This window comes from Oncorhynchus keta, chromosome 22, assembly GCF_023373465.1.
Source record: "Oncorhynchus keta strain PuntledgeMale-10-30-2019 chromosome 22, Oket_V2, whole genome shotgun sequence".
Taxonomy (NCBI): domain Eukaryota; kingdom Metazoa; phylum Chordata; class Actinopteri; order Salmoniformes; family Salmonidae; genus Oncorhynchus; species Oncorhynchus keta.
In genome coordinates, this window is record NC_068442.1 from 53,542,053 (window position 1) to 53,558,235 (window position 16,183).

The window sequence follows — 16,183 nt, forward strand, 5'->3', positions numbered from 1 at the left end:
ACAGTATCGATCTCCTTACTGGGGAAGAGAGAGGTCGCTGGACAGTATCGATCTCCCTACTGGGGAAGAGAGAGACCTCTGGACAGTATCGATCTCCCTACTGGGGAAGAGAGAGACCTCTGGACAGTATCGATCTCCCGACTGGGGAAGAGAGAGTCTCTGGACAGTATCGATCTTCCTACTGGGGAAGAGAGAGACCTCTGGACAGTATCGATCTCCCTACTGGGGAAGAGAGGTCTCTGGACAGTATCGATCTCCCTACTGGGGAAGAGAGAGGCCTCTGGACAGTATCGATCTCCCTACTGGGGAAGAGAGAGGCCTCTGGACAGTATCGATCTCCCTACTGGGGAAGAGAGAGGCCTCTGGACAGTATCGATCTCCCTACTGTGGAAGAGAGAGGTCTCTGGACAGTATCGATCTCCCTACTGGGGAAGAGAGAGGTCTCTGGACAGTATCGATCTCCCTACTGGGGAAGAGAGAGGTCTCTGGACAGTATCGATCTCCCTACTGGGGAAGAGAGAGGTCTCTGGACAGTATCGATCTCCCTACTGGGGAAGAGAGAGGCCTCTGGACAGTATCGATCTCCCTACTGGGGAAGAGAGAGGCCTCTGGACAGTATCGATCTCCCTACTGGGGAAGAGAGAGGTCTCTGGACAGTATCGATCTCCCTACTGGGGAAGAGAGAGGTCTCTGGACAGTATCGATCTCCCTACTGGGGAAGAGAGAGGCCTCTGGACAGTATCGATCTCCCTACTGGGGAAGAGAGAGGTCTCTGGACAGTATCGATCTCCCTACTGGGGAAGAGAGAGACCTCTGGACAGTATCGATCTCCCTACTGGGGAAGAGAGAGGTCTCTGGACAGTATCGATCTCCCTACTGGGGAAGAGAGAGGCCTCTGGACAGTATCGATCTCCCTACTGGGGAAGAGAGAGGCCTCTGGACAGTATCGATCTCCCTACTGGGGAAGAGAGAGACCTCTGGACAGTATCGATCTCCCTACTGGGGAAGAGAGAGGTCTCTGGACAGTATCGATCTCCTTACTGGGGAAGAGAGAGGTCGCTGGACAGTATCGATCTCCCTACTGGGGAAGAGAGAGACCTCTGGACAGTATCGATCTCCCTACTGGGGAAGAGAGAGACCTCTGGACAGTATCGATCTCCCGACTGGGGAAGAGAGAGGTCTCTGGACAGTATCGATCTTCCTACTGGGGAAGAGAGAGACCTCTGGACAGTATCGATCTCCCTACTGGGGAAGAGAGAGGTCTCTGGACAGTATCGATCTCCCTACTGGGGAAGAGAGAGGCCTCTGGACAGTATCGATCTCCCTACTGGGGAAGAGAGTGGCCTCTGGACAGTATCGATCTCCCTACTGGGGAAGAGAGAGGCCTCTGGACAGTATCGATCTCCCTACTGGGGAAGAGAGGTCTCTGGACAGTATCGATCTCCCTACTGGGGAAGAGAGGTCTCTGGACAGTATCGATCTCCCTACTGGGGAAGAGAGAGGTCTCTGGACAGTATCGATCTCCCTACTGGGGAAGAGAGTGGTCTCTGGACAGTATCGATCTCCCTACTGGGGAAGAGAGAGGCCTCTGGACAGTATCGATCTCCCTAATGGGGAAGAGAGTGGCCTCTGGACAGTATCGATCTCCCTACTGGGGAAGAGAGAGGTCTCTGGACAGTATCGATCTCCCTACTGGGGAAGAGAGAGTCTCTGGACAGTATCGATCTCCCTACTGGGGAAGAGAGAGGTCTCTGGACAGTATCGATCTCCCTACTGGGGAAGAGAGAGGTCTCTGGACAGTATCGATCTCCCTACTGGGGAAGAGAGAGGTCTCTGGACAGTATCGATCTCCCTACTGGGGAAGAGAGAGACCTCTGGACAGTATCGATCTCCCTACTGGGGAAGAGAGAGGCCTCTGGACAGTATCGATCTCCCTACTGGGGAAGAGAGAGGTCTCTGGACAGTATCGATCTCCCTCCTGGGGAAGAGAGAGGTCTCTGGACAGTATCGATCTCCCAACTGGGGAAGAGAGTGGCCTCTGGACAGTATCGATCTCCCTACTGGGGAAGAGAAGGAGACATGATGAGGGGAAGGGAGGGGCACAGGGCACATGCATGTTCACTTCTTTCATGGTTAAGGAAACTCGCTTAGTATGCATGGAAGTACACAAAGCCAACACACACATGTACACATAGACATGCACCCTCAAGCCCAGGGGTCCTTCAGTGACAATAAAATAAAATTCCAGCTCTGCTTTTTCATATAACAGTCCACCAGGGATTTGGTAGTTAAAACATTAAAACACAGACAGAAGTTCTGGACGATCGACCGTCTTGCCCTATATCTTTGGGGTGGGGGGGGGGGGGGGATTGAGGGCAGATATTTATATTTACGAGATCCAGTTGTTGTAATTGCCTGTTTGAAATGGGGGCAGGGTGTGTTTTGGGATGAGAGAAGGGTGGATCATCCTGAAGTGTGTGATTTACTATCGGTGTCAAGGCCTGAGGCACGAACCTCCCCTCTGTTTCTAGTATGGAGCAATCTCTTCTCTTGCTTTAGGCCCTGGCCTGCATATAAAATCTCCGCTGCAGAGAGGGAGAGGAGAGGAGGAGTTCTCTGTGCAAGGCAGCCTTCTGATAGAACAGGGTCGTCCATGTTAATAGGAATCTGAAAAACAGCCTGGCTTCGAGCTCCTCTGAGACCCTGTGTGTCCGAAATGGCACCGTATTCCCTACATAGTGCACCCTATTCCCTTCATAGTGCACCCTATTCCCTTCATAGTGCACCCTATTCCCTTCATAGTGCACCCTATTCCCTTCATAGTGCACCCTATTCCCTTCATAGGGCACCCTATTCCCTTCATAGGGCACCCTATTCCCTTCATAGTGCACCCTATTCCCTTCATAGTGCACCCTATTCCCTTCATAGTGCACCCTATTCCCTTCATAGTGCACCCTATTCCCTTCATAGGGCACCCTATTCCCTTCATAGTGCACCCTATTCCCTTCATAGTGCACCCTATTCCCTTCATAGTGCACCCTATTCCCTTCATAGGGCACCCTATTCCCTTCATAGTGCACCCTATTCCCTTCATAGTGCACCCTATTCCCTTCATAGTGCACCCTATTCCCTTCATAGTGCACCCTATTCCCTTCATAGTGCACTACCTATTCCCTTCATAGTGCACCCTATTCCCTTCATAGTGCACCCTATTCCCTTCATAGTGCACCCTATTCCCTTCATAGTGCACCCTATTCCCTTCATAGGGCACCCTATTCCCTTCATAGTGCACTACCTATTCCCTTCATAGTGCACCCTATTCCCTTCATAGTGCACCCTATTCCCTTCATAGTGCACCCTATTCCCTTCATAGGGCACCCTATTCCCTTCATAGTGCACCCTATTGCCTTCATTGTGCACCCTATTCCCTACATAGTGCACCCTATTGCTTACATAGTGCACCCTATTCCCTTCATAGTGCACCCTATTCCCTTCATAGTGCACCCTATTCCCTTCATAGTGCACCCTATTCCCTTCATAGGGCACCCTATTCCCTTCATAGTGCACCCTATTCCCTTCATAGTGCACCCACAGGCTCACATTCGTAGTAGTTTGTAGTGCCCTATATGTAGGGAATAAGGTGCCATTTGTAGTGCCCTATATGTAGGGAATAAGGTGTCATATGTAGTGCCCTATATGTAGGGAATAAGGTGCCATATGTAGTGCCCTATATGTAGGGAATAAGGTGCCATTTGTAGTGCCTTATATGTAGGGAATAAGGGGCCATTTGTAGTGCCCTATATGTAGGGAAAAGGGGCCATTTGTAGTGCCCCATATGTAGGGAATAAGGTGTCATGTGTAGTGCCCTATATGTAGGGAATAAGGTGCCATTTGTAGTGCCCTATATGTAGGGAATAAGGTGACATTTGTAGTGCCCTATATGTAGGGAAAAGGGGCCATTTGTAGTGCCCTATATGTAGGGAAAAGGGGCCATTTGTAGTGCCCTATATGTAGGGAATACGGTGTCATATGTAGTGCCCTATATGTAGGGAATACGGTGTCATATGTAGTGCCTTATATGTAGGGAATAAGGGGCCATTTGTAGTGCCCTATATGTAGGGAAAAGGGGCCATTTGTAGTGCCCCATATGTAGGGAATAAGGTGTCATGTGTAGTGCCCTATATGTAGGGAATAAGGTGCCATTTGTAGTGCCCTATATGTAGGGAATAAGGTGACATTTGTAGTGCCCTATATGTAGGGAATAAGGTGCCATTTGCGACGCAGGCAGAGAGACAAATCGACGTTTATTTGTCACGTGCGCCGAATACAACAGGTGTAGTAGACCTCACAGTGAAATGCTGAATACAACCGGTGTAGTAGACCTCACAGTGAAATGCTGAATACAACAGGTAGACCTTACAGTGAAATGCTGAATACAACAGGTGTAGTAGACCGTACAGTGAAATGCTGAATACAACAGGTGTAGTAGACCTTACAGTGAAATGCTGAATACAACAGGTGTAGTAGACCTTACAGTGAAATGCTGAATACAACAGGTGTAGTAAACCTTACAGTGAAATGCTGAATACAACAGGTGTAGTAGACATTACAGTGAAATGCTGAATACAACAGGTGTATTAGACCTTACAGTGAAATGCTAAATACAACCGGTGTAGTAGACCTGACAGTGAAATGCTGAATACAACAGGTGTAGTAGACCTTACAGTGAAATGCTGAATACAACAGGTGTAGTAGACCTTACAGTGAAATGCTGAATGCAACAGGTGTAGGTAGACCTTACAGTGAAATGCTGAATACAACAGGTAGACCTCACAGTGAAATGCTGAATACAACAGGTAGACCTCACAGTGAAATGCTGAATACAACAGGTAGACCTCACAGTGAAATGCTGAATACAACAGGTAGACCTCACAGTGAAATGCTGAATACAACAGGTAGACCTTACAGTGAAATGCTGAATACAACAGGTGTAGGTAGACCTTACAGTGAAATGCTGAATACAACAGGTGTAGGTAGACCTTACAGTGAAATGCTGAATACAACAGGTGTAGGTAGACCTCACAGTGAAATGCTGAATACAACAGGTGTAGTAGACCTGACAGTGAAATGCTGAATACAACAGGTGTAGTAGACCTTACAGTGAAATGCTGAATACAACAGGTGTAGTAGACCTTACAGTGAAATGCTGAATGCAACAGGTGTAGGTAGACCTTACAGTGAAATGCTGAATACAACAGGTAGACCTCACAGTGAAATGCTGAATACAACAGGTAGACCTCACAGTGAAATGCTGAATACAACAGGTGTAGTAGACCTTACAGTGAAATGCTGAATACAACAGATATAGTAGACCTTACAGTGAAATGCTGAATACAACAGGTGTAGTAGACCTCACAGTGAAATGCTGAATACAACAGGTGTAGTAGACCTCACAGTGAAATGCTGAATACAACAGGTGAAGTAGACCTTACAGTGAAATGCTGAATACAACAGGTGTAGTAGACCTTACAGTGAAATGCTGAATACAACAGGTGTAGTAGACCTCACAGTGAAATGCTGAATACAACAGGTGTAGTAGACCTTACAGTGAAATGCTGAATACAACAGGTGTAGTAGACCTCACAGTGAAATGCTGAATACAACAGGTGTAGTAGACCTTACAGTGAAATGCTGAATACAACCGGTGTAGTAGACCTTACAGTGAAATGCTGAATACAACAGGTGTAGTAGACCTTACAGTGAAATGCTGAATACAACAGGTGTAGTAGACCTTACAGTGAAATGCTGAATACAACAGGTAGACCTCACAGTGAAATGCTGAATACAACAGGTGTAGTAGACCTTACAGTGAAATGCTGAATACAACAGGTAGACCTCACAGTGAAATGCTGAATACAACAGGTGTAGTAGACCTCACAGTGAAATGCTGAATACAACAGGTGTAGTAGACCTTACAGTGAAATGCTGAATACAACAGGTGTAGTAGACCTCACAGTGAAATGCTGAATACAACAGGTGTAGTAGACCTTACAGTGAAATGCTGAATACAACAGGTGTAGTAGACCTCACAGTGAAATGCTGAATACAACAGGTGTAGTAGACCTTACAGTGAAATGCTGAATACAACAGGTGTAGTAGACCTTACAGTGAAATGCTGAATACAACAGGTATAGTAGACCTTACAGTGAAATGCTGAATACAACAGGTAGACCTCACAGTGAAATGCTGAATACAACAGGTAGACCTCACAGTGAAATGCTGAATACAACAGGTGTAGTAGACCTTACAGTGAAATGCTGAATACAACAGGTATAGTAGACCTTACAGTGAAATGCTGAATACAACAGGTAGACCTCACAGTGAAATGCTGAATACAACAGGTGTAGTAGACCTTACAGTGAAATGCTGAATACAACAGGTATAGTAGACCTTACAGTGAAATGCTGAATACAACAGGTAGACCTCACAGTGAAATGCTGAATACAACAGGTAGACCTCACAGTGAAATGCTGAATACAACAGGTGTAGTAGACCTTACAGTGAAATGCTGAATACAACAGGTGTAGTAGACCTCACAGTGAAATGCTGAATACAACAGGTGTAGTAGACCTTACAGTGAAATGCTGAATACAACAGGTGTAGTAGACCTTACAGTGAAATGCCTAATACAACAGGTGTAGTAGACCTTACAGTGAAATGCTGAATACAACAGGTGTAGTAGACCTTACAGTGAAATGCTGAATAGAACAGGTGTAGTAGACCTTACAGTGAAATGCTGAATACAACAGGTGTAGTAGACCTCACAGTGAAATGCTGAATACAACAGGTGTAGTAGACCTTACAGTGAAATGCTGAATACAACAGGTGTAGTAGACCTTACAGTGAAATGCTGAATACAACAGGTGTAGTAGACCTCACAGTGAAATGCTGAATACAACAGGTGTAGTAGACCTTACAGTGAAATGCTGAATACAACAGGTGTAGTAGACCTTACAGTGAAATGCTGAATACAACAGGTGTAGTAGACCTCACAGTGAAATGCTGAATACAACAGGTGTAGTAGACCTTACAGTGAAATGCTGAATACAACAGGTGTAGTAGACCTTACAGTGAAATTCTTACTTACAGGCCAATACAATAGCAAAAAAAAGGTAGTAGGTGAACAATAGGTAAGTAAAGAAATAAAACAACAGTAAATAGACTAAAGAGGCTATATACAGTAGAGAGGTTATATACAGTAGAGGTTATATACAGTAGAGGTTATATACAGTAGAGAGGTTATATACAGTAGAGGCTATATACAGTAGAGGCTATATACAGTAGAGAGGCTATATACAGTAGAGAGGCTATATACAGTAGAGAGGCTATATACAGTAGAGAGGCTATATACAGTAGAGAGGCTATATACAGTAGAGAGGCTATATACAGTAGAGAGGCTATATACAGTAGAGGCTATATACAGTAGAGAGGCTATATACAGTAGAGAGGCTATATACAGTAGAGAGGTTATATACAGTAGAGGCTATATACAGTAGAGGCTATATACAGTAGAGGCTATATACAGTAGAGAGGTTATATACAGTAGAGTGGAGAGGCTATATACAGTAGAGAGGTTATATACAGTAGAGGCTATATACAGTAGAGGCTATATACAGTAGAGGCTATATACAGTAGAGAGGTTATATACAGTAGAGAGGCTATATACAGTAGAGAGGCTATATACAGTAGAGAGGCTATATACAGTAGAGGTTATATACAGTAGAGAGGTTATATACAGTAGAGAGGCTATATACAGTAGAGAGGTTATATACAGTAGAGAGGCTATATACAGTAGTGAGGCTATATACAGTAGAGGCTATATACAGTAGAGGCTATATACAGTAGAGATACTATATACAGTAGAGAGGCTATATACAGTAGAGGTTATATACAGTAGAGAGGTTATATACAGTAGAGAGGCTATATACAGTAGAGAGGCTATATACAGTAGAGAGGCTATATACAGTAGAGAGGCTATATACAGTAGAGAGGCTATATACAGTAGAGATACTATATACAGTAGAGAGGCTATATACAGTAGAGATACTATATACAGTAGAGAGGCTATATACAGTAGAGGTTATATACAGTAGAGAGGTTATATACAGTAGAGATACTATATACAGTAGAGAGGTTATATACAGTAGAGAGGCTATATACAGTAGTGAGGCTATATACAGTAGAGGCTATATACAGTAGAGGCTATATACAGTAGAGAGGCTATATACAGTAGAGAGGCTCTATACAGTAGAGAGGCTATACACAGTAGAGAAGCTACATACAGTAGAGAAGCTACATACAGTCGAGAGACTATATACAGTAGAGAGGCTATATACAGTAGAGAGGCTCTATACAGTAGAGAGGCTATAACAGTAGAGAAGCTACATACAGTAGAGAAGCTACATACAGTCGAGAGACTATATACAGTAGAGAGGCTATATACAGTAGAGAGGCTATATACAGTAGAGGCTATATATAGTAGAGAGGCTTTATACAGTAGAGAGACTATATACAGTAGAGAGGCTATATACAGTAGAGGGGCTATATACAGTAGAGAGGCTATAGACAGTAGAGAGGCTATATACAGTAGAGAGGCTATAGACAGTAGAGAGGCTATAGACAGTAGAGAGGCTATATACAGTAGAGGATACATACAGTAGAGAGGCTATATACAGTAGAGAGGCTATAAAAGTAGCGAGGCTATATACAGTAGAGGCTATTTACAGTAGAGGCTATATATTAGTAGAGAGGCTATATACAGTAGAGAGGCTATATACAGTAGAGAGGCTATATACAGTAGAGCGGCTACATACAGTAGAGAGGCTATATACAGTAGAGAGGCTCTATACAGCAGCATGGCTATATACAGTAGAGAGGCTATATACAGTAGAGAGGCTATATACAGTAGAGAGGTTATATACAGTAGAGAGGCTATATACAGTAGAGGCTATATACTAGTAGAGGCTATATACAGTAGAGAAAGTATATACAGTAGAGAGGCTATATACAGTAGAGAGGCTATATACAGTAGAGAGGTTATATACAGTAGAGAGGCTAAATACAGTAGAGAGGCTATATACAGTAGAGGCTATATACTAGTAGAGGCTATATACAGTAGAGAAGTTATATACAGTAGAGAGGCTATATACAGTAGAGAGGCTATATACAGTAGAGAAGTTATATACAGTAGAGAGGCTATATACAGTAGAGAGGCTATACACAGTAGAGGCTATAAACAGTAGAGAGGCTATATACAGTAGAGAGGCTATATACAGTAGAGAGGCTACATACAGTAGAGAAGTTATATACAGTAGAGAGGCTATATACAGTAGAGAGGCTATACACAGTAGAGAGGCTATATACAGTAGAGAGGCTATATACAGTAGAGAGGCTACATACAGTAGAGAGGCTATATACAGTAGAGAGGCTACATACAGTAGAGAAGTTATATACAGTAGAGAGGCTATATACAGTAGAGAGGCTATACACAGTAGAGGCTATAAACAGTAGAGAGTCTATATACAGTAGAGAGGCTATATACAGTAGAGAGGCTATAAACAGTAGAGAGGTTATATACAGTAGAGAGGCTATATACAGTAGAGAGGCTATACACCGTAGAGGCTATATACAGTAGAGAGGCTATAAACAGTAGAGAGGCTATATACACTAGAGAGGCTACATACAGACACCGGTTAGTCAGGCTGATTGAGGTAGTATGTACATGTAGATATGATTAAAGTGACTGTGCAGATATGATGAACAGAGAGTAGCAGCAGCAAATCGTTGGGCTTGTAAAGTCTATCCATCTCTTGGTATTTTCTTTTGTCCTTTTCTTGAATAAATGCTGGTGCTTTGCTCACTGTGTGTATTGAATGGTTTTAGACTTATCTTAACGTGGTCCTTCTGTAGCTCAGTTGGTAGAGCATGGCGCTTGTAATGCCAGGGTAGTGGGTTCGATTCCCGGGACCACCCATACGTAGAATGTATGCACACATGACTGACTGTAAGTCGCTTTGGATAAAAGCGTCTGCTAAATGGCATATATATATATATTAACATCTCATAAAAATTGATGATTTACTCCTATCCACTCTCCTAGCTGAATTAAAGAAGCTAAAGTTAAACTTTCAAAGTAAGAGCTCTGTGTTCCACAGGAAGAGTAAATATTGGACGGTTGATCCGTGACCCTGTTGTAACGCCCTCGTTGCATTGCTGCCTTTGTAGGTGAGACTTTTAGTCGTAGATGAACAACAGCACCACCTAGTGTCACAGCGATCATACTGCAGGTCCAAATTCAAACAGTGAGATGTTATGACTTTCGAGGACAGTGAAGCTCCATCCCTGAGTTACACAGACAATTTTTTTCAATTCACCTTTCCTCGATTCCTCACTTCCACTTCTTCACATCCTTCTCAAAACCTATTGGATAAGAATGTCTGAGAGGAGGATCCTTATACCCTCTCCTTCAATACAATTGAGAAGGAGGCGAGGAGATGTGGAGCCAGGAATCAAGGTAAGACTATTTTTTAGATAAAGACATTGAATTCTGTTTCGCTGGTGTACAGCCGTAGAATTGAAAAGAGCTAATGGTAAAACTTGTTTTTGCAAATGCCTTCCCAAAGCTTCCTTAACCTGTCTTTCCCCCCCCAGTGATTGACATCAAGATGGACAAACCGCAGGAGCCTCCGACCACTGAAGGCGGGTGCTCCTGTTGATCCTGATTGGAAGTGTTCATCTCCACCCCTTTGCTTGTGTCACTTCCTATTGGTTAGCCTCCACTTGAGTTTTCAGATTAGAATCTGGTCTTTTCATTTAAATATTGGTTATCAGTTGGAAACGATCGTTACACACGTAAAAAAAACACTCTACTTTATTAACAAATAATGCCAAAAGAAAAGTCTTTAAAATTATTACAATGATCATAATCATGAACAAAAAATATCCCTTAACCACATAAATGTAATATACTTGTTTTGGTAAAAGTAGAATGGAACGTTTTCTTTTTTTTCCTTTTTGTATTTTTGTAATGTTAAAGAAATAAAAAAGACACAGACAACCCAAATTCTCCTCTTGGTTAGAGGCTCAAACGGCATCCTGTTGTTCCCTATATAGTGCACAAATAAAGCCCTGGTAAGTGCACTCTGAAGGGAATAGGGTGTCACTGTGATGGAAGGAAAGAGATGAATTGGAACACGCCATCTCTAATGGCTAGAGAGGGCAAACTGACCAGTAACTTTTCACTGAATATCTAATGCATGCATGCCAATTATTATTATTATTTTATATATTGTATTTTTTTTTAGGTTGGCTTATTAATGTGCTGTCTGCTGATGTACACCGTTTGGATATGAAAATGCTCTTAACCAACACGTGTTCACTCATTTATTTTCGTCTTCACAAAATGCTGTGATTGAAGCTGGGTTTTAATAGTGTGTTTGTGTGTTTGTGTGAATGTACGCTTTCTATATGAGATACTGTAGAATGCAACCATCCACTGAGGGCAGCTGCCAAGCTGAGTCCTCACAGGGGACCCATGTTCTAGCTGGTTATCACAACTGTAGAGGGGCTTGGGTTTGCCGCGTCACTCCTCCTTGCTGCTGTTGTTGCGACTGCACTGTGTCATACTATCTACTATGGTATTGTGGTTAGGTGTTTGTCCCAAAGAGCACCCTACTCCTTATACAGTGGACTACTTTGGACCAGGCCAAAACAGGGAATAGAGCAGAGTGGACAGAAGATTGGTAGCAGAAAGCTTACCCCTCGCCTCCTAAACAGTAACTCAAATAAAATAAAATATTTTTAAACTCATCCTTTTATGCTTTACATGAAGTTCCCCTCCACTGTTTCTGTTCTGTAAAAATAAAAAAAAGCAGCTCGTCATTCACCACATAAACAAGTTGTAACAGTTCCCTCGTCCTAGCCTGAGGGCCAGTCTGTTTGTGTTATCATGCCAACTCCCTGTCACTCATTGTCATGCCAATTGACAGTCATGGAGTAAACAAAGAGCACAGGGAGGGGGATCAGGCTATCCTGTATCTGGTAACAGTTACACGTTCCTGTCAAATAAATCAAGAACAAATGACTCATTTGCACATGTCGACCTTTGAGGTTATTATGAAGTTGTTCCCAGAGGCCTCGATTCCTGTCCGAGTAATTCCCTTTTTATTTACTTCTCTCTGTATGCGTTTTTCTGACTGTAACCTTGAAGCTGCAATATATACCTTTTTTTTATGCATGACAGGACAAAATTAAAAATAGAAATGTGTATTATAGATCTGTCGTTCTCATTGAAGGCAAGTGCTAAGAAGTGGTAGATCTGTTCTGTGTGCCCTATTTCTATGCTTCCCGTTTTTTAAGTTTCGTTTTTGTATTTTTTTTTTTTTTAACTTTCGGTTTTTGTACACCAGCTTCAAACTGCTGGAAAATACAATATGTTTGGTTATTGAAAATATATTTCACAGCGGTTTAGATGGTACAATTATTATTTACACTACACTTGATTGCCTACTTTAAGTTTATATGTGACAAAACAAACTATTAAAATTGTAGTAACCAGAAATGGCGGAGCATTTCTGCGTAGTGTGTCTTTAAGCATGAGAACAGGTCTATTCGTTTTGGGTGGAGATGGAAGAAATGAAGGTGTGTCTACTGTTACACCAGATTCTGACCTTAATTTAATTCCCTCCTAATTCCACCACCGTTACACACCCGGAAACCTTGAATAAATTCGAGCAAACATACCGGTTCCAAGCGGAAAAAACATCATTTTATTTTTTCCTGATTAGAAATAACACCCCTCTCCACGCACTGTAATTTACTACTCGATAAGAGATATTGATAACAGCTAGGTAAAGGAGTCATCCGTTTGGAAAAGGGAATTGTAGATATAAATGACACTTGTTTTAGATCTATTTTACCTTGTAGAATCTGGAGAAAAATGTGAAACCCAGTCTCATATGCGGCAAACTAAAGCATATCAGCTTTCCCACGGTAAAGTTCATGAAACGCTGTGCCATTATGCAGAATGTAAATTGTGCAGCCTTTAAACTCGCGAATGTATTAATTGTAGTCTATCCCGCCTTTCTCTGTTTCCTGTTTCTATCTTGTTAAATATTAGTCACTATCCGTATCGACCGTCAGTAGTCCTAATAACAACACAAGTGTTTTGTATGACTGCCAATTTACTTTTCGTTCCTTTCAGTTGGTATTGACTATATTATCATTCTATTTCATTCCATTGTTTCGTTTAGCTCCAGTTGTTTCCTCTGTAGACGCCGTCACCGCCATGTGGTTGTTGCGGAGGATCGTTAGTAACGGTTAATAATAAAGCAAAATATAAAAATAAAAAAACAGACATATAGTCTAATTAAATCGCTATGGAGTGGAGTGCAACAAAATAATAATATTGATACAAAAATATATTGTTTAAATTAAAAAATAAAATACTCATATTAAAAAATAAATGAAAACATTTTAATAAACATGAAGTGGAATGCAGACCAAGCCGTAACAGTTTGAACCTGATGCAAAACAAAATAGTTGGCTGTGTCATCACATAGTTCCATGGTTAGAGCAGGTAATAGACGGGGGTAATCGCCTACGATTTGTACACTATTCTCCCTCTTATAGTTCTATGTACATTAATCTTCCAACATTACCATGGTTTAAAGAACTGAATCTGGCAATCTTCAGAATCAATCAAACCACTGTATTTTTTTATTCATCGATATATTTTGTGCATAAAGGCTCTCCAAACTTGTTTTGTTATGATTCATACATACTTTCCTAAAACCCTAAAATATGCCTCAATAATCTACAATATTAGTGTATTCTTTTTAAATCTACCAGTTTGTGTTAAAACTGAGATTTAAATGCCTGTCTTTCATTGATCCCTATTTTCTGAACCCGTTCTCTCAATGTATTTTAAGTCTGCCTGCAAAAATTATAATTAAAGGTACACCGTATTTAAAGGGATATTTAAAGGGATGTTAAGAGAAATGTAGTGAAAAAAAACCCCTAATGAATGAAAAGTCCACCAGAGAAAATGTGGGAGGGTTTTCAGCAATTGAATTACATTTAAACAGAAAACCAAGCCTGCAAAGCCTGTTATACACCTCAATGGTTGAACAAGTTGAGGAGACGACATAACTTGGTTTTACGTTAGATTGTAAACTGTCATGATCAAAACAAACAAGTCCCGCAGGCTCTAGTTTAGTCTTATCTTGATTATTCTCCAGTCGTGTGATTGACTGCTGCAAGGAAAGACCTAGTGAAGCTGCAGTTGGCCCAGAACAGAGCGGCACGTCATGCTCTTCATTGTAATCAGAGGGCTGATATAAATACTGTGCTGCCAGTCTTTCTTGAATAAGAGATGAGGAGAGACTGACTGCATCACTTCTTCTTTTTATAAGAAACAATGTGTTGAAAATCCAAAATGGTTTGCATAGTCAATTTACACACAGCTCTGACACACACACTTACCCCATCAGACACCCCACCAGGGGTCTTTTCACAGTCCCCAAATCCAGAACACATTTCAACAAAGTGTACAGTATTATACAGAGACATTATTGCATGGAACTTCCTTCTATCTCATATCGATCAAATAAACAGCAAACCTGGTATTCAACAACCAGTTAAAGCAACACCTCACGGCACAGCGCCTCTCCTCGTTTTGACCCAGATATGTGTGTGTACAGTATTGATATGTAGGCAACGTGGGCTGTTTTTACATGTATATAGTTCTGTCTTTGAGCTGTTCTTGTCTATTCATGTTCTGTATTAGGTCATGTTCTGTATTAGGTCATGTTCTGTATTAGGTCATGTTCTATGTTTTGTGTGTGGACCCCATGTCACGTTCTGACCTTTATTTCCTTTGTTTTGTCATTATTTAGTATGGTCGGGGTGTGAGTTGGGGTGGGCAGTCTATGTGTTGTTTTTCTATGATTTGGGTATTTCTTTGTTTCGGCCTAGTATGGTTCTCAATCAGAGGCAGGTGTCATTAGTTGTCTCTGATTGAGAATCATACTTAGGTAGCCTGGGTTTCACTGTGTGTTTGTGGGTGATTGTTCCTGTCTCTGTGTTTGCACCAGATAGGGCTGTTTTAGGTTTTCACGTTTCTTGTTTTGTTAGTTTATTCATGTCTAGTGTCTGTATTAAAGAATCTCGAATAACCACCACGCTGCGTTATGGTCCGCCTCTCCTTCACTTCAAGAAAACCGTTACACCCCAGGAAGACTAGCTGCAGCTATCGCAACAGCTTCTGGGGTTTCCTAATAAAATATAAAATAAGGTAAGTTGGGAACCATACCAGGCCAAACACAAAGAAATAGAAAACACAGAACACAAAATATAGAATGCCCACCCCAACTCACGCCCTGACCAAACTAAAATAGAGACATAAAAAAGGAACTAAGGTCAGGACGTGCAGCTATCGCAACAGCTTCTGGGGTTTCCTAATAAAATATCAAGTAAGGTACGTCTGAATACCAACTACTGAGAAGTGTGGAGTGAAGGCGTGTGCAGGAAAAGCATCATTTCCTAAAGCGTAATCGGGGCCTTGAAGCACTTCGTTGTAAATATACATCCTCCAGATATGTCAACTCCCCACGATGACAAAACATGGACTTATTTTCTGTCTGTTGTTTAAACTGTTAAAAAGTTATTACTACCAAAGTGAAGTTGCCATTATGTAATGTTGTCATTTTGTTTTGTTTTGTTTTTATAGATTCACAGTGGATGTCATTTAAACTGAATTAACCAGGTAACTTAATGTGCTGGTGTTGTGGTTAACCAGTGATCAGAACAAACCCTACTTTTATTTTGAAATGTACGCTATTATTTTCCAATGTCTTATGTGAGACTTCTCAGAACATATAGGTGTTTGAGAGTTAGTGAAAATCTAGTTTTGTAGTCTTTCAAACACTGTAAAAAAAAATTTTTTAAAAACATATTCATCACATTTGTAGTACTGTGTCTTGAAGGTTAGTGTAGAGTTAAACATTTGAGAATATCTTACTCACACATCTCCAAAAAGAGAAGCACCACCCTTGTGAATACTGGTGAAACATTTAATCCTGACCCACCTAAATGAGCCAAATACTAGTCCAAGTTGGAGCCACGT

The 16,183-nt window shown here is 41.8% G+C and overlaps 1 protein-coding gene across 2 annotated transcripts in view; it reads left to right on the top strand.

Moving 5' to 3' along the window:
- rab6ba (RAB6B, member RAS oncogene family a) overlaps window positions 1-15,239 on the top strand; it is a 216,264-nt gene extending 201,025 nt beyond the window's left edge. For both annotated transcript variants that reach the window (XM_052475621.1, XM_052475622.1), the window contains exon 8: window positions 10,711-15,239. In XM_052475621.1, the coding sequence (XP_052331581.1) occupies window positions 10,711-10,775 (65 nt within the window). In that variant the 3' untranslated portion in view covers window positions 10,776-15,239. The remainder of the gene's footprint in view (window positions 1-10,710) is intronic.
- The last annotated feature ends 944 nt before the right edge of the window (window positions 15,240-16,183 follow it).